This window comes from Anser brachyrhynchus, assembly GCF_964034855.1.
Source record: "Anser brachyrhynchus genome assembly, chromosome: Z".
Classification (NCBI taxonomy): domain Eukaryota; kingdom Metazoa; phylum Chordata; class Aves; order Anseriformes; family Anatidae; genus Anser; species Anser brachyrhynchus.
The window spans coordinates 40,237,314-40,264,813 of record NC_137697.1 but is presented as its reverse complement, the minus strand read 5'-3'; the positions used below and the strand labels follow the sequence as shown (position 1 = coordinate 40,264,813).

Below are 27,500 nucleotides of genomic sequence, written 5' to 3'. Positions count from 1 at the left end.
CCTAGACTTCAGCAAAACCTTTGACATGGTCTCCCACAGTATTCTCCTGGAGAAGCTGGCAGCCCATGGCTTAGACAGGTACACTCTCTGCTGGGTTAAAAACAGGCTAGATGGCTGGGCCCAGAGAGTGGTGGTGAATGTTGTTAAATCCATCTGGAGGCTGGTCACAAGCGGTATTCCTCAGGGTTCCATTAGTGGTGATCTGGATGAGGGAATTGGGTGCACCCCCAGTAAGTTTGCAGATGACACCAAGTTGGGGGGAAGTGTCGATCTGCCGAAGGGTAGGAAGGCCCTGCAGAGGGACTTGAACAGGATGGATTGATGGACAGAGGCCAGTGGGATGAGGTTCAACATGGCTAAGTGCCGGGTCCTGCATTTAGCTACAACAACCCCATGCAGTGTTACAGGACTGGGGCAGAGTGTCTGGAAAGCTGTGCAGAGGAAAAGGATCTGGGGGCATTGGTCGATGCTCACCTGAACATGAGCCGGCAGTGTGCCCAGGTGGCCAAGAAGGTTAATGGCATCCTGGCTTGTATCAGGAAGGACCAGGGAGGTGATCGTCCCCCTGTACTCTGCTCTGGTGAGGCCTTACCTCGAGTACTGTGTTCACCTTTGGGCCCCTCACTACAAGAAGGACATCGAGGCCCTGGAGCGTGCCCAGAGAAGGGCTGCAAAGCTGGTGAAGGGCCTGGAGCACAAGTCCTGTGAGGAGCGGCTGAGGGAACTGGGGTTGTTTAGTCTGGAGAAGAGGAGGCTCAGGGGAGAGAGACCTTATTGCTCTCTACAACTACTTAAAATGAAGCATGATGCACTTGCATATTACTACTCCTCGCTTTGTTCATCTGGCTTAAACTGTGTAAATGATTTTTTTTTAATGTACAATTTTTCTTTCTTTCTCCAAATAGCTTTTATGCAGATTTTGGACCACTCAATCTGGCAATGGTCTACAGATACTGCTGCAAACTAAATAAGAAATTAAAGGTAACACTTGTTTTTGTATTTAATATTCTTGTCTTTTTAAAGAACAAAAACAAATGGCCCAGATTTTTTTTGCTGAGGTACTTTCCTGGATTTGTAAGCAAGCTAAGTTTTGAAAATGCATGCTAAATTTCATCCAGGTATATTTGGGGAGCAGGAGGATTAGGAGTGAAGAACTGCTTGCCTTTAAGATCCAGAAGTTGCAAGTGACAGTAACTAATATTAAGCTCCTAAAAGATTAGTTGCTAAATGGATACAGACTTCTCTGAATGAAAAGCTCCCCTCCTGGAATTCAGTCTTCTCAGCAATCTGACAATATTGACAGCCTGAACGCAACACATTTTGATTTGAGGTGGCAGGTTTTTTTGACTCTGGTTTCTGTTCTGGTACTGACATCTCTTTTTATAAGAAGACACATTTGATCTTTAATAGCATTTATAGCATGGTCCTAAAGGAGACTGTCATGTTCCCACTATAGGTTATCTTCTCTTAGGGATGCTCAGTAATTTTCAGAATTGACTCTCCATTGAGCATAATGTCTTTAAAACAGAGTTCCTATATTAATTAAAATTAATGACTTCAAGTTAGTTGACCTCTAACAAAAATTGGACTATAAAACCTGTTAGGCAGATAAAAAGCTTATTAGCATTAATGTGAATCACAGTTTGCCTCTTCAAAACTGCTTAGATCTTGAAAGAGACACTGAACTGTGAAAATTGGGAAGCATGCAGAACATTATAGTTTAATAGAGCTGTTTTTTTTTTTTTTTTGGCAGGGGGCATCGCTTGGTGTCTGTCACTGGTATTAGTTTGCATAATTCAATCTCACTTGGTCCCAGTGGCACTAAGAACAGGTTTACCTGAGACAAGATTCTTTGATTTCTGTTTGCAGGGTGCTCTGAAGCAACAAGTCTATATATTGTAATCACTTTGAATATGATGGGTTTATTACTGGACAGGTGTATGAAGATTGCTGAGGACATACTGCTGTTAGTTATCCGGAATTTATTTGTTTTAAGCGTGCTGAATAGTATTTGAGCAAGTAAGACCGCTATTTAAATAGTAATACTTTATGACACTTTAGCCGTCAATCAAGTTTCAAGCACACCAAAATTTGTTTCAAGGGCAAGTTCAGGGATAGGTTTTGCTATTACAGATGTCCTTTCTATTGGTAATGCTATTTCCCTCTCTAAGGTAATTGGAGAAACTACATGCCAAACACTGAGATAAAATTTTTAAAAGTTATTTCTGATTAAGTTTAAAAAACCTTTCAAAAGGTTTTTATTTAAGCCTTTTCTAGTGTTTCTCATATAGTATTACTTCAGAAACAACTATTAGAAGAAAACTGATTTATGTAGAGTCTGAATTTCTTTAAAAAAGTATAAGTTATGTTTTTAAAGCTGTTAAGACCTTAACTTGTCTGTGACGTTTTTGAGAATGTCATGTATTTACTGCCATGTAATGTATTTACTTCTCATAACTGCATGTCTATTGCATAGGGCTTGAAGTCAGAAATATTAAATGCATTCAAGGAGAAAAAGAAAAAATAGTGTAATTTGTGTCAAACATTGTTTAGGCGGTATACTGGGGAAAAATACTGAAACAATGTAGGTGGGAATACAGTAGAGTCCACTGAAGCTTTTGAGGGATTCATCTGCTTGGTCCTCTGAATACAGATGGCTGAAAGGGTGAACTGAGCATTGCATTCCTCTAATTTTACAAAAGGAGTCATGAAAAGTTTATGCTGCAAAATTATAATCTTGTTCATTTCTTGATACAGTCATTTTCATTGATAAGGAAGAAAATAGTTCATTATACTGGCTTTGATCAGAAAAAACAAGCAAATGCTGCATTCCTCATAGGTTCCTACGCAGTAAGTATTTAAATTTTTTCCATTATATCAGCTGGTTAAATGTGTTCATTCTGTCATACTCACTTTTTAAAACAGCAAGATAAAAGCATTTCTTTTTTCTTGAGTAATATTTCTACCAATGTATTTTGCAATAAGGTATCACATACTAAGAGTTTTTAAGGTCTAGTAGGTATGTGTTTTGGGTTTTTGTTTTGCTTTTTTCCTCTCCAGTGCAATTTGTGCTCCTAAGAACTAAGACCACCACTGAAAAAAAATCTGAGTTTTATGATTTTTTCTTTTTCTTTTTTAATTTCATAAAATTTATGAATATTTTCATTTAGAAAAAATGACTGCTTTTTGATGTTTTTCCTTTCCCCCACTCACCCACATACTTTTTTTGGTTTTTAAAATAGACAAATATTCTCTTGCACAAAGTATGGTATATCATTTCCCATTGCATTCACATTTAAAAATACTTTTTCTTCCCCACTTTCTTCTTTTCTAATCTAAGTTGATCTCTTCAGTTAATCTATGAGAAGGTGTGAGATGATATGGTAGGTTTAGAGACACTGTAAAGCCTGGGAATGTATGAGGTGGCTGAGAATGTACTGAGTCAGGTCCCTGACCACAAAGGGAAAAAACTACAGTCTTTACATCACAACTACATCTGATAGAATTGGTGTTTGTTACACAAAAGTATAGTCAGGGATTAAAATGCTGACAGCTTAAGAATGAAATGTGTGATGTATTATATTCATGTTGTGCTTTGACTGGTAATAAACCGTGATAGTAACCATCTCTCTTGTTCACTTACTAATGAAATAAAGTGAAAACCTACGTGTTTTTTTCATGTTGGAGATTTGAGGGGTCTGAGTTCATGTAGCCCTAGGTCATCCTGGTTTATCAGCCGCAGGGTGATACAGTACTTGCTCTGATGCTGGCAGTGTCCTTGCTGCCTCTCTACATTATGCACGAGATCCATTTCCTGTTCCCCAGGGTTTCTCTGTTGTCTGTTTTCTACAGTAATCGTTATAAATAAAGATCTAGACTTCAAAATCCGACAGTCTGGTATTTGAAATGCAGAAGCTTTAGGAATGTATTCTTAAACCACATGGAAACTGGCAACATGAGTTACTAAACTTGTTTGCAGTTAAGGCAATATGATAACTAGTTAGCTGCAGCGTTTAGGAAGACTATTTCTTTCCAGTAACTTCATCGTATCATGGGTCTAGGAAGCAAGAGTGGACTGGTTTCAGTTACCAGCCATTATTTGGAAGGAAGTGTTCATTTTTCCCTAAAATATCATTCTGAATATGTGTAGTAGTACAGTGCAGTGCAACACCTGACATTTTGAGCAGAATCCACAATACAGAAAATTAACTGACAGCAAAACAATCTAACGAGAAAATGGCTATTTATATGGTTGGCTATTCAAAAGTATACAAAAAATAAATTAACACAGATCTTATCTGTGATTGTCCGTTAGCCCTGCCGTGTTGCAATAATAATATGCAGTTGGAAGGAATGCTTGAACAGGCTTGGATAAATACATAAGGTCTTTCTATGGATTATGACAGTGCAAAGCAGAGTAATAAAGAGTGGAGGCTATTGGACACAGTAGTAGTGTGTTTTTGCTTCAGAGAACCACAGTGAAGGATACGGAAGTTGCAGAGCCCAGAAAGGATGCTAACGCAGTTTCAGCTCAGGTATGAAGAGAGATCATGACCAACTAGCCAGTGCATGTGGGAGGGCAAGTTGCAGACAGCTGAAGTATGGCAGAAAACGGCTAGGCAAAATAACAGATAATTTCAGAATTCAGAAACCTGCACTTCGTTTTTTTGCATCGTACAGTTTGATTCTTTCTGCAGTTTTCCTTAAAGAACCAACAGCAAAGTGAAGCCCTGTGGGAGTATTCATCCCCTCATTGAGTGGGGAGGAGTCTCTCCTGAATAATCACAAGTTGTAGATGTTGAGGTCACTTAAGCTAGAACCCGATTTTCTCCCAAATGCAATAGACTTTGGGTTTGGTACTGCTTTTTCTGTAAAGTAGGATATAGTTTCTTCACAGATTGATGTGGGAGGTATTCCAGTGAAAGAAGATCACAAAAGAAAGACTGTGCCCCTGAGGCTTACTTTTTTTCCACGGTGTCCTTTGATCTTTCCTGAAGAAGCAGGCTTAATTACAGCAGACAGCGCTGAAGTATTCAGGCATACGCATCCCACATTCCTCCTTTCTGCAGGGAGAATTGGGTTGTTCGCTTTGAGGCAAGCAGTGGCTTAGGATCTGCTCAGAATGTCTGAACAATATGTGTCTGTAATCATACTTCCTGACTGGAAGGAAATATATTGAGGCCTTTTTTATTTTAAACATATGTAGACTTAAGCATCCAGCTACTTTTACAGTTCAGAGTGCTTTGCTTTTTTGATGAAGAAGGATCTATCTAGCCATTAGTCAAAACTGCAAGAAGCTTTTCTGTAATTTTAATTGATCAGACCCTGTCCTGTTGGTAATGTTGTTCATTGCTTGAACTGAATTTTATCTTTTAATTTCTGGTCCTGTGCTGTGTCAGTGGTAGATCGTCCTTTTATTTTGTTTTCTGTGGGTTGAATATTTTTTCTTGTTCGATATCTTTTCTTTTTTAGCTTCATGGTGGGTTCCCACATCAACTACTTACTTTAGGTTGAGGAACTGTGTGGCAGTGCATCACGAAGGAGTTCAGGTGGGAAGAGCAAGGAAGTAAATAGAAGTAGCCTCCGTAGACTTAGTCATGAAAGTAGCGCTGTGTGTGTTTTAAAGCCTTTGATGTAAGCATAGTTTTGGGTGCAAGGTGCTCTGTAGATGCAGATGTTTTAAGTTGTTAGGAATAGCAGGCTGATGGCTTTCAGGAATAGCACAGATACAGTAAGTTTGTGTGCTCTGTGTTTTTGTACTTTTTTTTTTTCTAAATACAATCACACTTGACCACATGACTACATTAAACTATAATTAAATGTATGTGACTAGTTCTCCTCTGGCACTTGCATGTCTTCGTAAACTCTCAATATTTTTATGCTAGCAACTTGGAAGTCTGTCTTTTAAAGGCTCAATGACCTTAAATTTATATTCTTAAACAGAATGTTATTTGACTTCTGCTTAAAGGAATTGGGATATATTGGCATGATTTATGATTTGACATCTTTTGTTAAAATATATATATGTCTGTGTGTATTAATTGTGTGGGGGTATGCTCATTTTGACAATTAAGGCAATTACAAAAGTCTTCGTTAACTGTGGTGAAGTGTAAGGGCAGCTCTAGTGTTCTGTTTTACAAGCAAAGTCTGTTCCCAGTCTTTCCTTCGCAGTTGATGTGTTATAATGTTCTCACTCCCCCATCTTCATCTAACTTGTCTTTCTTTCCTCTTTAGTGGAGATAGTTTCTGAAGGGGTCATCCAGGCTACACACTTCTTTCTTCCCCCTCCCGCATCTGCTGCTTCCTTCCAGGTGTACTTTGATGTGACAGCACAGCCTAACTCAAGCTACAGGGCTCTTCAATGTAACATGGCCTTAAAGATGAAGAACAAAGTTTCCAATACACTGTTATATATGTAGTTTTATAGTACAATATGATTTTTTAGAGTAAATCTTAACAATTTAGTTCTTAATCCCTATATTGTTCATCTTCCATCTATTTTAATTCTGTATTTTGTTTGATTTTTACAGATAACATAATGCATAATGGGAATAATATTATTCTGTGTAGATTAGCATAAATTGGTCATGTTCAGCCACACAAAGTATAGCCAGATGTGGTGTGTTGGGGTTGAATGTTTAAACTTTACTTGGGGTGGAAGGGGTGAGGGGAAAGAAGGGATGGGGAAAAAACCACCTTTGTTCTTCACCTTCTAAAGAAAAATTGCTTTTCCTTGTAAGCTGTCTGCACTGTTCAGGCCTTACCACTCTACCAAAGCAGCAGTGATCTTCTGAGTTGATCTCTACAGTGGCTTCTCTTGATTTTCTCCAGGACTTGGCTGTGGGTGAGGAAAGTCTGCTTCTTCCACCATTGCTCCTTCTGTATTAAGAAAGAAAATGTATCCTCTGTGCCCTGTCCACCTAATTCCCAAGCTCCCCCCTCTCCCCTTGGCTGCATTAACTTAGTAACAGTGTTTCTTTTCTCAGGCCTGGCACTAATTATGTACTTGGAGGGCGACCCTCCGAGGGTACCGCCCCATGAACTGCTGTAATTCAGGTCACCTTCTCCAGGACTCATCTCTGTACTTTGTCTATTTTCTCATCTTCTTTCTTCAGGGTAAGCAGCGTTTCCTTCATCCGTTCTGATCCGTAGTACTGTTTTTGCCTTTCCAATTTGCTAGTGTCCTTCCTAGTTGTGGGCCTAATGTGGGGTAGGAGTTGGAAGTTGTAGAAGCAATTAGAACCAGACTGTGTAATGTTGAACTGTTCTGCTTTTACAGTGGCACTTGCAGAATTATCTCTGGCTATGCAGTAGGAAAGGAGGTAAATCTGTTTACTTAGTGGTCCAAGCTGAGTAGTAGTAAATGGGTAACTGATACAGAGCTCAAATTAGTGGTGGGTAAACTGTGTTTACCCTCAGCTACATTTTGGTGCTGAGTGTTTATGGTTGACCAGTGAATAGCAAAGAGGAGATGGACAAAGAAGTACTGGCATTTCATTTAAGCAAATGTTGCCTCAAGCCTTTTGTCTTTCTCTGTGTTCAAGTCCTCTAAAAAACTACCTCGTCTGAATTGTACTTTGGAAATCATGATTAGCTTTCATGATGGCAGTTTTTCCTGCTTTTTCTACTGGTTCTTCCTCACCATGTTCTTACCAGACTGCTTGTCTCCATAGGGTTGCTCTCGGGGGGTCCCTCATTGTAGTACTGGCTTGCTTTCTTAGTTGTCGTGAAGTACTGATGTTCCCAGCTAGCAGGGTTTTCTGTGCCTCCTCTCCACTGTTTAAAAAGTAATTGGAGGTTTCTTGCTTTCATTTGTGATGAACAAGGAGAGTTGCCAGAGAATAGGCAGTTATTCTCTCTCTGCCACATCTATCGACTTAACAACTGTGTTTCTGCTAATAAAGGGACTGTTGGCTACATGTGCATTTCTTCAGTATGCCACAAATCCATACAGGAACCTTCTATTCTAATAAATTTCTGTTTTAATTTTTCTGTACGTAACGTTTTCTTCTAAGGCATATTGCTAGAAGGTTTAATGTATTAACTGATAGGATATTCGTCGAGGTTTTTATAACAAAACATTTAATACTTTTAAGTTATAGTAAAATGATGCATGTGTGTGAGCTTTTGTTTTGAGTTTAGTAACGTAATAGTTATTGTATTTATTCAGAATGGGTGGTTTGTGTTTTTTTGCAGGTTGTTGTGGTTCAGATTACTTTGGGTAATATTGGTAATTCTGGAATACAGTTGTATTACATGAAATATGCTTGCAAGCAGTTTAAATTGGATCATCTCATTGTTTTCTAGCTTTTATGTCACTACAGTAAAATGTGTGATTTAGGTAACAACTTTAAGAAGATTTTGCACTTAAGGGTGGGCAGGAAAATAAAGTTGATTACACCAAGCACTTCATCAACGTGAATTTAAAGTGTTATTTGCAGACTTGAGCCAATACAGTTTCTTAACAGTATAGCATATTGAAATAGCCTATTTCATTTTCCTGAAAAAGCAACAAATTGTATCAAAGATCGTTATTGTCAAACATGTTTTGTCTTGGGTTCAGTATTACTATTTTGCTTAGTAAATCCATGTTTCGAAGATGAAGATGCTTTTTTTTTTTTTAACGAAAGCCTTGTTTCCTTTTTCTACCAGGAATAATTCTCATCCTATTGTGAATACTGTTTTCAAGGTCGTAACACTAATGTGGGAGGCCTCTGTTTAAAGTAGGACTAGTTCAAAAGCAGTACTGTGAATCAGACAGTAACACAGCTTGCCACAAGAACTGTCATTCTGTGGTTGATTTTAAGTGCTCATAAATGAGGAATTAGTAGCCAAGAGCTGCAAGCCCTTCCATTTCACTCAGTGAACATTACAGTGGTTGTTGGACAACATGGCGATGTTGGCAGGAGCAGTGCTCGAGTGTACCTTTCCCAGTGCTCGGCGCTTGGATGGCTCTTGACCGTTTGCAGAGCTACATGCGGTCCCGTAATCAGAAACAGATGTCCTAAATGAAAAGGATGATTAGAGCAATGTTAGTGGTTCAACTGCTAATGGCAAATTTCTGGCTGTATTTTGATGTTCAGTAGGATATTTTTTTTGTTTGTTTGCATAAGGAAAACAAATTTTTAAAGAGGTGGTACGCAAGTGTTTATACAGGGTGATAAACAGTGTGTTGTTCTGAAAGATGTCAGTTCCTTATAACAATTTTACTGGAACATACTTAAGAAAAAGATTTTTAAAGGCCTTTAAGAGTTTTTCTGTGTGTATTTTCTTTGTGTGTGTGTATATAGGGATCTGTGTACATGGATCTGCACTTGTATATGATTGTAGGAAAGTTCTAAAACCACTGCTACTGTACTTTTGCACAATTTCATTCACGTCTCCAGAAAACAGAATTTTCTTCCTTTTTTTTTTTTTTTTTTTAAAGCTGCTTGTTTAGTATTTTTCTGGCCTTCAGGAAGGGAGCCCTTTGGGAAATAAATGTAGTATTTGAATAGATGTTTCTCCATTTGTATGTACAAGAGTGGACAAAAAACACCCCAGAAAATACTAGTTTATGCAAAATATCTGTTGATATATTTGCTTTAAATTTACAGTGACCCATCCTTTTAATAGTAACTCTTGTTGATTGTTTTACTGGCATTAGCTTCAGAAAACAGCTTTATTTGTGAAAGTTTCTGTAATCTTAGAAAGCACTGCAGAAATGTAAGTAGCCAAGCCTAGATTCAGCATCTAGTCAAACTGGTTTCAAATGATGTATATTTCTAGAGGCATGTCTCTTCTCATTTTCTGTCTTTTCCCTTGTACACACTTTATGAATATACAGATATGTCTGGAAATGTCTTTGTTTTGCTATTCATCAGCTCAACGTTTCCATACTCATCTTTTCTGAGTCTTCAGTTCTGCTGACTGCCTTAAAAACCTCTTCTTACTTCCAACAATTCTGTCTGCCAGAGGTCTCTCTAATCATTTCTACTGTCTGTCATTCTCTGCCTTTCTATAATTTATTCACCCACAACATTCCAGTGAAATCATTCATCTTTAAGGATTTAATGACCTCCTCCTGGTCAGAAAGAGTGGCTGCCACTCTGACCTTACACTATGAGGTATTTCTCAGTGTGTCTGTATTACCTCTTCAGTCTGTATCAGGAGTGCGTGTTTGAAGTGAATCTCTCCTTATATCCTTGCTCACTTCATTTTGGCTCGCTACGTGGAGCGGTCTGGAAGCAATCCCAGCAGGTAATGGGTGTCCAGTCCACAGGACCAGACTAGGACTAGTCTGCAGTTAAAAAACATCGGAAGTGTACAGTACAGACGTCAAGTCTTCATAGCCAGCTTTTGGTGTGCAGATGCATTTCTGCTGCTGTGCGCTAATCCAAATGCAGATGTGGCCCCTGCTGCTTTGACATCTGTTGCTCCTTGTCCCACTCCTTTAGTCTCACCTACAGTTACTTTCTGCATTTGGAGTATGGTTCACCAATAGCTTGAGCCCAGGCTCACTCAGGTTTGTCCTTCATTCAGCCTTGCACACATCCAAGATTTTTTGGTGTGTTCTCTTGTGGTCTTAAACTGTGCCAGCACTGATCCTGTCTCCACTTTGACTGTCACAACTACTTCTGCTGTGTTACTGCTAGGATACTTTCCTTGTGAACTAGGTATCAGTTTGTGGTCTTTCCCCTTCTCTCTAGAGGTTGAATGCCATTCTTCCCTTTGAAGCACCTGGTACCATTGCACCTGCCCAGGTACCATCCTATTAACCCAGTGTTTTTGTAAGCCACTTTTCACTGAGAACTCCTATCTGTCCATTTCATCAACTGCTGTCTCTGTTCACACATCACATCTTAAGTGTGTAGTAGTGTCACAGCTGAAGTGTACCAGGATCTCTCTTTGTTTCAGAAAATTAGGAGTAATCCAACTCTATAAAAGAGCTTCCTTCAGTATACTTCAATATACTGTATATTGTTTCAGATGTACTGGAAGTATTGTGCATTTTTGCTTAGTACTTGTTCCTTTAAGTTTGTCTGCACTGAAAAATGCCATCTCCTCACAGTGTGTTTTTTGTATGTACTAAACGATAGTAGACTTTCCAGTGCACAGTTTCGTTTTTTTTTTTTTTCTGTCATGTTGGCTTTTTTAAGTGTCCTTGTCTGTGGTGAGTGTTTGTGTAACTGTATCAAGGAAAGTCCATACACTTGTGCATGCGTACGTCTTCATGGTATTTCTAACAACTTCACTAGTAACGCCATTTCAGAAGTTTGAGCTGTGCTTAAGAACTAGCAAGTTTCAATACTATGTGGTGTTATTTAGACTTACTGTAATATAATGTTGTTAGGGCAAAAACTTCCCCTTGTTGCTGTTAGATTTGCAAACAGATGCTCCTGTGTTGAAGCTTGTATTGTTCAAGAAACTGGTAAAAGCTCAGCTGAGATTTGGGAGGAATCCTTTCCCTTTGTGAGCTACAGGGAAGCTGCATTTGTTAGCTGCGTTTCTATTTGCCTGTTGTAAAAGTATTGCTCTGTATTACCTAGCCTGGCAGCACTGAATACCAACTTTTTTCCAGGTGACTCATTTCTGGGTACAAACTCTGTTTCTGCTGTTTAATTTCAGTCTTCTCTATTCGTTAATGCTATTTTGAGTCTCTGGTTTGTAAGTTTTTTCTGAGGCAGGGCTTTTTCTCTGATAAGTGCTGTCTTATATGGCTGTAGGAAATCCGTGTTTGTTGTGCTGTGAGATGCAAAGTATGACTGTATCAAAGCATACCACTTGAAAACTTTTGAAACATGACCTTTGTAACCAATTCAGGCAATGAATTGCGTGTAATGTATGCCTGCAGAATAGAACGTAAACTTGAGCATCTGAGGAAGAGCTCTTAAATTATCCATCTAATTATATTTTTTTAAATCTCTTTTTTTATTCTGGACGTATGTTTGCAAATTTAAATGCAAAATTCACTTACTCCACCCTAGTGAAGACACACACACACATACATGCAAGGTGTGTTTTTCATTACCTTACTAAACTACTTAAACAAAACAGATGTTTTTTTTTTCTTTTGGTTTTGCTAATTGCACAGGAAGAATGCTCAGAAAATACTTAACAGTAATCAAATAGAGGAGAAACAAGAGGGGTCACCTGTTGCCATGTATGTTTTAGCCGTCTGTTGAAGATATTTCAAGCTTTCCCCCCCCCCCCCCAATATCTATTCCACCTCCCATTTTCACCTCGCAAGAATGTATGTATGTTTGTGCAGAGAAGATATTGAGGAGATATTAAACTATTTGTTCAAACTGGTTTTGTGGCTGTATAAAAGAATTTTGAAAGACAACACCAACTTTTAAAAGAAAAAAAATGGCAAAGCAAAAATGCCAGACTTAAATTTTGGGGGGTATTTAACAAATACGCATTAGCATTAGGATTCCTAAATCTTAATGGAAAAAAAAAAAAAAAAGGTCATTAATATAAGAGATGTAAATAATTTTGCTGAACTTTAGTGAAAAAATAACTTCCTGGAGTGTTCTAATGCTTAGTTAATGCAGTTCTAAAGAAAAACTATTAACATGAAGTTATTGAACAATGACATATTAATCCCCACATTGTTATTGTTAACAGTTGTTTTCTCTTGGCCATGCTGGTGATTGGTCTTGATTATTATAGGATGTGATAATAGAGGAGTTTTACAGTATTCTCTAAGCAAACCTTATTGTTAGGGGCTATCCAGGAGAGAGAGGTGTGTTGTAAGGGAAGACCGCGTGAATAGTGTCATGAGTTGGTCTTCCTTGAATTCTTTTCTGAGTAGCTTTGACAGTGGAAATTTTGATATGTAGCATTTCAGGTATGTTCATTCTGTTCTTAGGACTTTGTGTCACGAGCGACAGATTTCTTTTTTTTTTTTTTTTTTTCCCTTTATGACATCTGGATTTAGTTATTGGACACTGCCTCACCAGTACAAAGGAGGAAGAATAGGATTTAGAATAATGCAAACGTACTCGTGTAGGAAAATCAAAACATGTACAAGTTACTGCTTTAGTCTTGTCTGTTGAGTACATACACTTTTGTAAACCAGATAATTCTTTGCTGATATCTTTGAAGGTTTTAGGATTTTGATTTACATCACAAAAGTTTAATACACAGAAAAAAAATAGTTCTCCAAAGCGGCCCTGCAGAGTTGCAGTAGAAACATGGAAGAATTAGAAAGACAGAAGCTTTTTCACTCTAGCTGAAAGTTGAACAAACCGGGCAAATAAATTTTGCTTAAAAATATATGTTGATATAGGTTGACCACTATTTTTTATTGTTTTGCTCTGTATTAGTTTTATTGGTGCACACTTGCCTTCTTTTGTTCTTGGTGGCATTCTTTCCCAGCACTTTCGAACTTTGTGTTTTATAATTATACTACGTGTAGTAAACAAGGGACTTGAAGTTATTCATATGAATCTTAAAATATTTTTTTCCCTCTTCTCCCATAAAAACAGATAATATACCTGAGAGAATCACCAGAAGATGTGTACAGGCTTATATTGGCTGGAAGCGTTTCATATCTTCCTTTCAGGTAAATAATAAGATGTTGGAACTTTTTTTTTCCCCCCTACAGTTTTAAAATGTGGAAGGTCATGTTCACTGCCTGATCTTTAAAGTGCAGGCTGCTGAACTGGTAGTTCTGAAGTGTAATGATATAGAAGGTGAAGGAGCCACACTGCTTCACGTACACTCTTGTTTAGCTTTTTGATCTATATTGCTTCCTACTTGGCAGTGTTTTAGTGCTGGTAGTTGATTGTTAAACATCTTAAGTATGTCTTTTTACCAATGAGGAAATGTATAAAAATACTGGTTTGTTGTTGCTCAACCCTGAGGGAATATAATCCTAGCTTTTTCAGACCACAAACTTCTCATTGTGGTATGTACTATGTTGCTTAGAGTGGCAAATAAAGTCGATCCATAGTATGGAGGAACAACTTCATCAGTTCTTCCAAAAAAGAGTTTTTAAAAAGTTGGACCAAACTAACATTCTATTGTCTGTCTCAATATGCAGAAAATGGCCAAAAAATTTTAGAAGGCAAGTTTGTTGTCCAAGTATATTGTTATGGGATGATTAATTCAGTACTTTCTTGTTTGTCTGTTTTAGCACCCTTGCCAAGAGCTGGGCTTTTCACGATTTGAATTTCCTTTACTTACCTCTCCCACCACCCCAACTGCCACAGTACAAGTGTATAGTGGAACCTCTATTTAATAATGTACATACCTCCGTCATCCCATTTCTCTTTTTAATTCCATTTTTCATATTTGCAGAAGGAAAAAATAAGTCCTCAAGGAGATCCAGAAGATTTGTGTTTCTTAAAATCCTAAAGATGTATGTGGATATCAGAGATAGTAGCTTTTCACTCAGGTCATACAGCCTACCCAAATCCCCAGATCATCACTTCGATAGCACTACTGAATAAAAATGCAAAGATGTGTTATGCAATTAAAATTATTAAGAGTTGACTTCTGAAGCCCCCAGGATAAAGCAGACAGTATGCTGAAGTGTCTGGGAATGTTACCATTTTCTTGAATTTACTGGTACAATTAAACCAAATATAGGAATTTGTATTACATGAGTGATCAACTGAGAGGTTGCTCTGGGCTCTCTTCCCATCAGATCATCTTCATCTCTGCAAAAAAACAGTATCTTGCCATAGACTAATAAAAAGACATGTAATTGCTACTTCTGTCACAATCAATAGGAAAACTTGTTAGCAGCTGGCAAAGAATGTTTTTCGCTTACCTGGATGGGGTTCTGTTATTTCCTTCACCTGCTGACTCTTTTTCTGCCTTCACACTGATTCATTAGGGAGAAAAAGGTATAGATAAAGTACGAGAGGCAGCCATTCAGGTTCTTCAGAAGTTCTTCCTTCTCTCAGCTTGAATTTGAAAATGGAATATTTTTTACTTTTAATGTAATATTAATGATTCTATGTTTCTTGATAAGAGCTGCATGGTTACAGAAGTAGGTGTTCTGCCAAGACATAGTATTATCTGATACAGATTCAAGTTAAACTTATTTTTAAGTGACTGTAGTATTTCTGTAGAATACTTATTTTACAGTGCCTATTCAGTAATGGTAATGTACCAAGAACATGCTCTTGTACCAAGAAGGTTTAAAAAGCAGTAGTTGAAAGAAAGGGTTTTGCTGAAAACCATTTTCTCAAGTTTAAGCATAAACTATTTTATGCCTCTTAAAAAAAGTCTTCATGCATCTATACAAATGTGTATCTCGACAGACGTATTAAGAAGGTGCTCTTTGCATATATATAAAATAATGCATGTCTGCAGGATCTTTTTTCTTTTAAATGGAATTTGAAGAAAAAAATTGCAGTGTATTACAACTTGACTTTTTTGCAAATGAACTTCTGAAGAAAATGTTTTTAAGAGTGTATGTTTTAAATACAGTACTAATTTAAACATTAGCTTTTGCCATAAGGAGTTCTTTCTGTTTTTCAGATATGTGTGTTCTTTGATGTGTGAATTGAACATGTCACTTTTTCTGAAAAGTATAACTGGAATAATCTTAGTCTTAAATCTGTTATCATAATGCATTTTATATTTTGTTATTATCATAAGATATAAGGCAGGAAAGTGAAGTAATTATCTGACAATTATTTTTGTTATAGTAGAGATTATATTGAAGCTATCTTTTAAAGTTGTTTTAGAGAAGTGTCTTTAATTGCATTCACTTGGATTCAAATGGGAAAATTTAACAATTTTGGACATCATACGTTACAGGGATGCTTCATTTGGTACTTGCAGTTTTCATCTAACATTGCTGGACTGTTTTCATGCAATAAGCAAGGTAAGTTGAACAATATTTTCTTATTGCAAAAGGTCAGTTAAATATTTCTCTGCCAGAAGAGAAGGCTCAGGAAGTTAGGAGCCAAGTAGAGCTGTACAGTAGAAGATTTTCTGATTGTTGTCTACCTTACTATGTATTATGCATTGTAACAAAACTTCTAGATAAAACATCCGTAGAAGTGAACTGATACTGTATCTAATCAAACAGCAAAGTTTTTAAAGAGGAAATTTTGAGTTTTATATAGGTAATCTTCTCAGGGCAGTCATTTGCAGCTCTAATCCGTAAGAGCTGGGTGACAGGTTTATCAAATGGCCCTCTGATATTACATTTTAGGCTGGATATTGCCTTTGAAGGAGGTTTTGAATTGCTTATCAATGCTTACTGGGGGGGGGCACTTTCAATATGTACTAATGACTTGTAGTTTTGCTTCAGTAATATAAGTACAACGAATGTTAAAAGGTGTGTGGTTTGCTTTTTAACCACAAATGATCATAACATAATGTCTTATTGCGGTACGGTGGTTACATAATGTGGCATTTCAGGGCAAGGGAAATTTGTTTACGTTCTTTTTTGTCTGTATGAATAAGGAAACGTGAAATGGGGAATTCTGCAGGTCTCCATCCCATAACTTTTTTTTGAGGGGGGGAAGGGACATCTCTACCAAATACTGTTGTTTCTATTGAGTAAACCAGCTTCTTGCAGATTTTCAGGTTTTTTTTTTTTGGTATGCTTTGACTTTGGCTGCTTTGTCAATAGTGATGAATTGCTATTCTTTTCAGTACTGGCGAGCAGCAAAGAAAACCATAGAGGGCTATACAGTGAAAGAGGAGATTAGAATGTAATATTTAAAATATCTGGGGTTTTGAGATTGTCTGTGTTTGCTCTTTCTGACTTTACAAGTGGGTAAACTGCCAGTTATACAAATGTTTACATTTTTATACTATATTAAATATAATGGCTGTGGATAATTATGGGGCATCAGGGACCACACTAATGTCTGCTAAGGACTGTGAACATAGTCTATCTGCAGCCAATTTTAAATTAGTGAAGATATTAGAATCCTAATGAGAGAGAATATAATTCGTGCACCAAATATTTATAATGCTTGAATGCAGACTTCAGAATGTACCTATATTTTAAATAGATATTTTTTTGCCAGTTATTTTTCTCTGGCATTTTGTACTGATAGCAGTAATAAAAAGACAATACTTCTGTAGTATGGAATTTTGTAACGATTCAGTGAAAACAGAAAGACCTTCTTGTCTAACTTCACTTACATTAAAATTTACAAATTTGTTTTGCACCAAGACTCAGTTGTTTTGTATGTTTTCAAATGAATGAAGAAATCTCGTAAAGAGTAGAACAGGTATTAAGGAGTGTTTGGTACACTAACACAGTGATAAACTGTCCTCATTGAGAAGATGTTGTCATGTTAAAAGTTATATTCTGGATTTTAGGCTTTGCAGTGTGGTTTTCTGGATTTCGATGTGTTTGATGTAAATGAATATGAGCATTATGAGGTAAGTATTCAGTATCAGTCTTCTGATTCATTTGCTGTTATTAATGCTAAGATAATTGTTTATAATACAGTATGTGCTATTTCTTTTGTAGTATTAGGTTTCATTTTTGTTTTACCTCTTTAAACTATGATTGTTAAATAATGGTGCATGGTCAGAGAAAGCATATTAAGTCAGATTTAAGCATAGTCAGCCTCAAACATGGGGTAAAAGCAGAAACCAAAATTGAAATAAATACTTTTTTTTCCACATTTTTATTAAAGCCCTGGAAAATGACGGGGAAGTGGGAATTTATTCCTTGGCCATTTTTTAGAGGTCTTGCATATTCTTGAGCAATCATGATGGGAAACTTGAGGGCATACAAGTCCAAGTCTAGCTGACTTCCAGAAAGCAGATAAAGTATGTATATATGAGCTCATGGCAAAGGTATAACAGCATTCTTTGAGGTGAAGAAGATAGGACTTGGAAACTCCAAGACTACAAAATCCACCTGGGGGCGTGGGAAACTAATATGAATAAAAAGGACTACGATATTTGACTATGTGCACTGTTAGAAATACAAAGTTACTAGTTATCTGTAAAGAGAAAATCAGGTGTTCTTAGAATCTAAAAAATCATGATCTAAATAGTGAAGAGAAATAAGGTGAGGTCGTAATTTAGTAACCTATAAACATTTTAAACTTGGAAGTTGCCTTTCATCTGAAGGATACCAACTGCATTGTTCTAAAGCTGTAATTTAGAAAAAGGAGAATACAAGAGGAGTGAGGTTCAGAACAAGTGACATCCTCTTGATGAAACAAAAAGCAGGCAACTAACACACTTCCTTTGGCAAAAATTGTACATCATTTCTATCTAGTATGTATTTTGAAACAATAAGGAAAAGGCTGAAAATACAGGGATAATGATAAACCAAGCATTTTCTCTTGACAGAGAGCAGAAAATGGAGATTTTAACTGGATAATACCAAACAAATTCATTGCCTTCAGTGGACCTCATTCAAGAAGTAAAATTGAAAATGGTATGCTTAAAAAAGGAGGTGGGGGACACAAGCCCACTGCTTTCTTAGCTGGTTGTTATCAGTAAGAACAAGCTTTAAAAATTGTTCCTGAAACAGTGTGTTTTTTCCTTGGATCTTTTTCTTTTATAAGAACCCTGACAGTAAAATTTTAATGCTTGGTTTAATTGTATTTGATCTAGGTGATTATGTTAAAATTCCATTTTCAGTTAGTCTATATCTTTATGTTGAACGTGAGTTTTATTTTGAAAGTGTTTTCATCTGTTGCTTTTGAGTCTTCATTTACATATTTTCTGTTTGAGCCTTATTCTCCTTTATATTCCCTTCTTTTTTTCCTAACAGGCTATCCCCACCATGCTCCAGAAGCTTATTTCCCATACTTCAGGAAACACAAGGTCACCACTATAATACGCCTCAACAAAAAAATGTATGATGCCAAACGTTTCACAGATGCTGGATTCGAGCATTTTGACCTCTTCTTTGCTGATGGAAGCACACCTAGTGATACTATAGTTAAAACATTTCTAAATATTTGTGAAAATGCTGAAGGTGTTGTAGCTGTTCACTGCAAAGGTATAGTGTGCAAACAATTTATATTATAAATAACGCTTATATATTATGCAGTTTCTGGATATTTCCCACTATAATTCTGTTATATCTAGTTACTGACAACATTGCCAAGCAGCAGATTTTGTATACAAATTCTTTCTGTGCTTTTATTCTGCTTTTTGTCTTCTAATTTTTTAAATTCCAGGAAAATCTTTCCAGCTGTTTCCAAGAACAAGGTTGGGGAAAGTGAGCTTGCCAGTATTAACAGCTCTTTCTGGTAGGAAGTGCTAGGACTCTCAAAGGATTCTTCTGACCAGGAATTTCAATTATGGCAAGGTTTATAGGTCTTTCTGACAATATGTGGTATAAATACAAGAAATTGTGAATTTTTGAAAATACCAGTATACTAGCTATACTAGCTGCTATATTCTTTGCACCAGGCATTCGGTGCATGCCCAATGCAGCTAGTGTAGAGGGTTTCTGAGCAATAGCGATTTCTGTGGTTCTGGAGGAACTATGCTTGCCTTTCCACACCTGATAATAGTGTGACTGAAAGAGAAAGGTGATTTCTTAAAGCATTTGCCTGGGACCTGCAAAGACTGAATTTTTGTTACTGGATCTGCCATTCACTTGCAGCATGTTTAATAGTTTTAATAGTTTAATAGATTATACTGTGAAGTAGACTTGGTGAAACAGCTTCTTGACCATTGTATGCAAGTGCATACTCTTACTCTCCACCAAGGTGTGAAATCTGGGTATACCACTTAATTGATTATGCAGCAGTGGTACAATTGCTTTGTTTTCATTCAGATGAAGATATTCAAGATGTCCTCTGATATTTATCATGCTAATAATGTCTAGACTACCTTAGAGTCTTCAGCCTCCTATTAGTCTTGAGAAAGATTAGAATAATGTAGCCTGTTCTTAAAGCTGGGCAAGGTAAAGGAAATGCTGTGCAGTTGTTTTGGCTATTCAACTATACTGAAGATTTTACATATGTGTTGTTCAGTGGATTCTTTAAATGAGAGGATTTGATGCATGGTTTGACATTTACAGCAAGTGATCAAGTGGGGGAGCCACTTAGCTGGCTATCTTCCTTCTCATGTTTGTCAAGGTAAATAGTACTGTTTCTAGGGCCATGTCAAAAAAAGTTTTCTTATTCTGGATTATTCCAGCCTGTGTTGGCTAGTGCTCAGACTTGCTTATTGAAAAATGTAGGTTGTCCTTGTGAACCAAAAAAAAGAGTTTAGTTAAAGGAAGGATTGGAAGAACAACTGGTTTTAGTGTAATTTATGATGAATTTGTAATTAAAATGCTTTGAGAATTTTGTGAAAAGATAAAAACGTCCACATGCCTATTTAGTCTATTGCCTGTATATTGTGTGTATATCTGTGTGTGTGTATGTGTGTCTGTGTGTGTAAATATACCTGTAAGGTCACTAGCTTTGGAATGTTATCCTACTAAAAATACATGAACTCTGGGTTAGTAACCATGTATATGGGGAAAAAAAGAATTGAAAAGGTAAGTTTTACTTACTTACTGAGTTTTATTAGTAATAGGTTTGTTTAATAAAACAGGCAGTTAATTATTTGTCTGAGTAACGATGTCTGTAGCTACAGCAGATTCCAGATGAAAGTAAGTATACAAAAGAAGCCATTCTTTTATCTTACACAGCTGGTCTTGGACGAACTGGCACACTTATTGCCTGTTATATCATGAAGCATTATCGGATGACAGCTGCTGAAACTATTGCCTGGATTAGAATAAATAGACCTGGTTCAGTGATTGGACCACAACAACACTTCCTGATGGAGTAAGTAGATTAAGTAAATTTGAAAATTGATTTAGATGCCTTTTTCTTATTTTTTTTTTGTACACTTAAAATCTTTGTTGTTAATATGTTGGTTTTGGGGATTATTTTTCTATACCATGATAGGAAACAGGCAGAACTTTGGACAGAAGGGGACATTTTCCGTGCAAAGTTGAGAGGAAACCGTAAAATTGCTGTAACAAGAATCCTGTCGGGTGTAGATGATATTTCAATTAATGATACTAGAAATAGGAGAACGATCCGAAAGGACATTGAACTGGTAAGCATCTGAATATTGTGCTTTTGTAAAAGTTGTAAATGCTTTTGAGGATCTCTTAGGTTCTAAGCAAACCTGTGGGTACAGTAAAACTGTGTTATTGGATTCTTTTTCTGTTTTCCCTTTTTGTACCAAGAGATTTGCAGGTAAAAAAAGATATGGATAGTGGTTATGGAAAATGAAGGTCAGTACACAAATGAGGTAGGAGTATCCTTGTCCTACTGTCATCTTGTGATTAAGTAAATATTAGAACAAAAAAGTACTCACAATTTGCAGTCAAAAATTCTGTGATTGTATTTTGGACTTTATATTTATATTTGGACTTTATATATTTATATTTGGAATTTATATTACTTTCAGTGTTTCGAGGGAAGGGATGAAAGGTGTTTTGTTTTTTTGATTTCTAAGTAATTACAACTTCTGTAATACTTCTTGCAGCTTCTCTTAAAAAAAAGTAAGGTATTACTGTCTTAAAAAGGCAGATGAAGGAGGGAAATGCTGTACTTGAGTGATGATTGTATTGTACCTATACAAAGATTTGAGATGTGTTTCTACTGTTTTAAAAGTAGACAACATTCTGATGCATGTAATTCACTGGAATGAAAAACTTCGGCAAACTTTCTTGTTGGGATAATTCTAAGTTCAAGATTTAAAATAAGGTTAATTGTTAACTTTCTAAATGAGTATATTTACCTCTTTTTTTTCCCTACACTTATCTAGTATAGTGATGAAGATGAAACAAACTGTATAACACAAGGTGATAAGCTTCGTGCTCTGAAAAGTAGAAGGCAAGCAAAAGCAACAGCTGCATCTCCGCTAACGTAAGTCCGTTCCTGAATGCATAAATCCCAGAAATACTTGTATCTTCTTCAGACATACTTGCTGTAGCACCCAAAAGTTTGTTGGCAAGGCTGTTTTTGCTCATTTAAAACAAGCATGAGATTTACCTTTCTTCTGATAGCTTGGTGAGCATTAAAGAGGCAGGAGGACTTGTTTGAAGAACTGTATTACTCAATTTCTTGTTGTCTGTATTGTTTTTTGATTCCAATGCTCGGTGCTCTGCAAGTTCCCATGGTTATTTCTGAATGACGTATTCCTAGTTCATTCATAAGCATTCCCTTGTCCTTCCTGTGGTAGTATAAAAATGGAGGAATACAACCCCAATTGGTGGTGTTTGAGTGGCTGAAATAAGGTACGTTGTCATTTTTGAAGTAAGGACAACTACTTAAAAAGAATAGTTGGAAGAAGAATCTTTAGCTTTGTTTCATTTTCAGGTCTTTGGAGAAGAACTTTCACTAAATCTTGTGGGCTTTGGGATAATGGCTGGTACTCTGGAAGGCAGCTCTGCCCAGTAACAGCGTTTCATTGAATAAATTCAAAGGGCTGTGGTTCTATTTGGGAATCTGGTATATTAGTCTCTTTGTTTTAGACAACCACCACCTGTAAGGGGAAGTTTTTAGTCAACAGTTGTTTGCATCTGTTGCAAATTGTAGCAACTATAGGTAAAAGAGCTTTCTGGTTACCCTTACATAAACTACAGAGAATGCAAGACTTGCAAGACTTATCTGGGACCTCATTTGATTTCTAGGAAGGGAATGGTGACCCGTGGCTGTCAGATTTTTTTTTGCGAATAATACACCACTAGAGTCATAGACCAAAAGCAACTAGGCTTTTATTTTGCAGTCTTTCTGTAGGGATGCTGCTGCAAAACTTCTAGCTCACTATGGTCTTTTTTTTAAAAGACCAAAAAGTGTCATCAGACTTCTAGAAAAGCAAGAGGCATATTGTAAGAATATGCTGAAGGTAAAGGAATGTCTTTGGAAACCCTCACTTATTGCTGTGTAAGAATTCTGTTTTGTTTTAAAAGAATCTCTTACTTTCATCAGTTACAAAGTCAATCATACAATAAACAACATATAAAGAACAAAGATTGTACCCAACTGAAATTAAAACCAAAAGCAAACAAACAACACACAAAAAAACCCACAAAACACACACAAAAAACCAACACAGGACCTCAGTGTACTCAAATAGTATATTAAAAACCATCTACTTTGCACATTAGTTTCTAAGGCACATAGTGCCTTCATTTCTACTTCATAATACTCTTTCGTAAGTAGTAATTTAAGTCATATAATAAAGTTTGTGAAATATCTCATTTACTGTATGTTCTACAGAATGAACGTTGACTGTATGATAGTCTAATCAGAGGCACAGTATTAATATGCGTAAAGACTATCGACTATTAAAAAACTATTCCATCCACAAAGCATTCTGTAACAGGACTCCCTTAATTAAAACTAGTTAGTGTGTAGTTCTGTGGAATTAAAATAAATGATCAAGAGCATCTGGTAGTTTTGCTTGCATAGTGTGCCTTGTGGCACTGGGAGGTGCGATGCTAACAAGGAGTTGCAATTTCCTTCCTTCTGTTTCCATCAGTTATTGTAGGGTTTGCAGCTTGTACTGAAGTAGTTTGATGACAAATCTAGAACCTTTTACATTCTGTGAGTTAATGTTACTAAACCAAAATATCACTAGGCATATTTAGCATCCCTACCTCAGTTAGAAGTCTTCCATACCTGAATAGCTGTCAGTCTTTTTTCCATTATAGTTCAGAATCAAAAAATAATTAATTCCGCTATGAAATAGGTTAATTTTATCTAAGCAAACAAACAAACAAAGTTCTCTATGCAATTTTATTTCAGAGAGAAATAGAAAAAAAAATTAAGAGCACTAGAAGCTGGGAGAATTAGTCTTTTTGTGCTAGAGGCATGACTTAAGTTTAAGTCCCAAGGGGTTTGTGTATAATGTTTTGTTAATGTTTGTTGAAGTTGGTTGTGTAAGCTGTTTATGCCTTGATGAATGGATGCTTTGTATATGTTCTAATGAGCAATATGCTGCACCTTTGGCAAAGGGATTATGAATTAGCTTTTGCTCTTTTGAACACAGGAAGACAATATATCCTCACCATCTGGGTGCTTACATAAATTGTTTGTTACTAGAAACTGATCTGGCTCTGATCTAGAGTTTCTGTATTAAAACACAAGATTGTGAAGTAGGATCCGTCAGTACAGGCTGATCAAACTGCGTAGAAGTTAGCAACAAGTGGTCAGAGATACACTGGTCTAGAAGGCATTTTTTTTCAAAAGAGTGATGTGGACTTTCTTTGGAAGAAATAAATGACTTCAGTGAGGATTTCAGAAACACTGCTTTGCTTCTGGTAACACGTGGATACATCTGACAAGTTACAATTGCATGGATTGTGATAGTCATAGAAAGTAAGAAAATGCTTGGCTTAAGATTATAGAGCAATATGCTTTTGAAGAACTTGAAACAAGCTAAAATGCACCAATAGCTTTTGCTTTTGAATTTTTGTTCACCTTTTCCTCCCCCTCCGACCCCTTTTTTAGATGGCTCCTAGCTATGCTGGTGTCTACACTGTGTAGCATTGTCATCTGGTGGATTGTATGTGGCTCCCTTCTTCCCAGCCTGCTATTCTGTCTAGATGGTTTAAGAACATAGTAACCATCAGGACCCCCTGAGAGAGAGCCACTGTGTAAGTGTCCCATTCCATTTCTCTACAATAGCTCATGCTTTCTGTCTAGTGTGTCTCATAAGTGCATGTTTTCATACCATGTTTCTTACTGGCTTTGTTGCAAGACTAAATTTCACTGCTCTCGCTTTGTTGTATTTTTGTATATATTATTTGGAATAACTGAGTGATTTTTATGGCTGGCTTGCAATACAAAAGGTGCAGAGCTTTTGTAATTAGGATAATTTATAGTTTTAAAGCCTTTCTTCTCTGCATGCTTCTGCAAATAAGCAAAACTATGTTTATAAAAAAGAAAAAAATGCTATTTTAAAATATGATCCTCTCCTTTGCATATTGCAAATGAAGATGTTAGCTCCAATTTTACTTGGAAATTCATGAACTTGCAAAGGTGCTTAATCTCCCAAAGGATGGTTTTACTCGTGTGTAATGCCAGGAATTAGAATTTGTTAGAAATGGCAGTAGGTCTTTGTTTTTATGAAGGGATTATAGTATTAAGCCATAAGAGGCAGTAAAATGGGACATTTTCCCCCTTATAGCAGAAGATGTGACAGGTTGCAGTATCAGGACAAGGCACATTTGTTTACCCAAGCAATCCGGTTTCATCTTCTTCTGTTCTTAATTATTTTTATAGAGCTTTACGAGACTAGTTTAACACTTTCTGTTACTTAAATTCAGGAGCTGGATAAATCATTAAAAACATATTAGTTCCTTGAGTACAATTTTTACTCTTTTCTCCAGCTTTTATCAGAGTGCCTGCAGTGGTTGTTGTGTCTAGCTTTCACTTAAAAGGTGCAATGTTTTCACCAGATGGCAACTTTCATCTTTTGGCCAAATTAAAACTTCAACAGCATGAAGAACTACCAGGGAACCCAAACAGCTCCCTTCTGCTTGCTACCCTGTCTCCCTGGGCTACTCTGCCATCACCACCCCGGAAGCAAAATGGTTACTTTGGGTGAATACTTGAAAATTCAGTGGTCTTAAAGAAAAAATACGTCAGGAAAAGTGTTTTACACCGTAGTACTGAATAAGAAAAGGAATTCTGTCCCATCAGAACTTTATGGTTAGGAGATGCTATCCTCCTCACCTTTGACCTCAGAGCCATATTTCTAAAAAGTATGGAAATAGTTCTGCTAGGGTAAATGACTTAATAACTAAAAATGAGAATTGGAGGAGTCATGGACAGTTTAGTTATCCCATTAGCATTAGCTGAGGTCGTTTTAATCTTTTTTTTTCCCCCCATCGGTACCTAACTTTGTCAAATATTGTACTTAGACAAGAGTTGTTTCTGAAGTTTTACGCTGAATATGTGAATAACTCGTCTTAATGTTTTACAGAAGTCAAGCCTTAGATTTCTGAAGGCAGACAGAAAAAAAAAAAAACCTACTGTAAAAAAATGAAAGAATCCATCCTTTATTTTCCTGTACTGTAAGATCAGATTCATTCAGATGTCTTCTCTTAAAATGTGTGTGTTCTTTCTAAAAACTGCTTTGCTAGAAGGGAAGAGAAAAGATAGACTGATGTTGGTAAATGTGTCATTATGCAGGCAATGGGGTTACTAGTGCCCCTGTCTCATATCCAGCATTGACAATTATACTGTGTTATGTCCAGGAAGAGAAAACACTTTTTTTTTATCTTAAAAGCTAGGCTAATGTTCTCTCCATTATACAGCTAGTGTCCCTTCTGCTTTAAGAGATCAAATTATCAATCAGGGTAGTAATTCAGTCATCAATCTTGGCTAGCCTGGCAGCCCTGTATGCTGAAGCCCTGTAGAATGAAGAATATCAAGTCACTTGTTGATTACTGGTAACTTAGGAAAGTGTTAGATGTCTCAGGCCAGTCTTCCTAAAAATCCTAAAGTCTCAGGCCAGCCCTCCTAAGAGAGAGGTGACGAGGAACAGAGCAGTATTGCATTTGGCAGTGTAGTGGTTTAACCCAGGCAGGCAGCTCAGCACCACACAGCTGCTTGCTCACTCATCCCCAGCGGGACTGGGGAAGTGAATTGGAAAAGTGAAGGTGGAAGAACATGTAGGTTGAGATAAAGACAGTGTATTAGCTAAGGCAAAAGCTGTGTGCACAAGCAAAACAAGCAAAACCAGACAGGGAATTCATTTGCTGTTTCCCATGGCAGGCAGGTGTTCAGCTACTTCCAGCAAAGCAGGCAGGGGTCATCATGCTTAGCTTGTACCTGGGAAGACAAACGCCATCACTCCTAATGTCCTCCAACCTCCTCCCAGCTGTTATTGGCACCACATGCTATGGGACATCCCTTTGGTCAGCCTGGGCCAGCTGTGCTGGCTGTGTCCCCTCCCAGCTCCTGGTGCACCCCCAGCCTCCTCGCTGGCAGGGCAGCACGAGGAGACCTCGGCTCTGCGCAAGCACTGCTCTGCATCAACTAAAACATTGGTGAGTTGTCAACATTGCTTTTGTCATAAATCCAAAACACAGCACTGCACCAGCTGCTATGAAGAAATTAACTCTGTCCAAACTAAAATCAGGACCTCATAAAACAGATAACCTTGGCAAGGGTAAACTCCTCCCCCCTCCGCCCCCAGAGGTCAGGGAAGATATGCTTCTGTGTAGCCTCTCTTCCCTTTATCCCTCCCTAGGATATTGCAGTCAATTATGTTTTAAAAAAGCTTTTTTACATGGATCGATTTCTCCAGGTTGTAGTGCCTTATTGGCATTTTGAGTTTTCTGTTTTTTATATCAGGTTTTGGGGTAGTTTTTTTGTGTCAGGTCCGTGTGCCCCTTGTCCCCTCCCCCAGTTTAAATGATAAAACAAACTTGTGAACTACTTACAAGAAGGTGCTGCCGACCCAGCACTTTTCCATTTAAGCAGGCTTTGATTTGTTTAAAGACCAATATATCAGCTTAAAAAGAAGTAGTATGCAAACTGGCATGGTGTTGGGGAATGTATTAAGTTCAGAAATACCAAGTGATGTTTTCATTACAG

General features: G+C 37.1%; 1 protein-coding gene across 7 annotated transcripts in view; it reads left to right on the top strand.

Annotated features, from left to right (window-relative positions):
• Positions 1–27,500, top strand: part of CDC14B (cell division cycle 14B) — a 46,401-nt gene that overhangs the window by 8,508 nt on the left and 10,393 nt on the right. For 4 of the 7 annotated variants that reach the window (XR_013943357.1, XR_013943358.1, XM_080573499.1 and 1 more), the window contains exons 3-13: positions 906–981; positions 2,758–2,850; positions 13,473–13,549; positions 15,760–15,826; positions 17,284–17,346; positions 18,274–18,361; positions 18,701–18,931; positions 20,582–20,720; positions 20,844–20,997; positions 21,715–21,815; positions 24,405–24,550. Coding sequence is in view for 5 of the 7 variants with exons in the window: in XM_080573499.1 (XP_080429625.1) it covers positions 906–981; positions 2,758–2,850; positions 13,473–13,549; positions 15,760–15,826; positions 17,284–17,346; positions 18,274–18,361; positions 18,701–18,931; positions 20,582–20,720; positions 20,844–20,997; positions 21,715–21,815; positions 24,405–24,516 (1,201 nt within the window). In the remaining 2 variants the exon portion in view is untranslated. The remainder of the gene's footprint in view (positions 1–905; positions 982–2,757; positions 2,851–13,472; positions 13,550–15,759; positions 15,827–17,283; positions 17,347–18,273; positions 18,362–18,700; positions 18,932–20,581; positions 20,721–20,843; positions 20,998–21,714; positions 21,816–24,404; positions 24,551–27,500) is intronic. The other 3 variants (XM_080573500.1, XM_080573497.1, XM_080573496.1) reach the window with 1 other exon arrangement.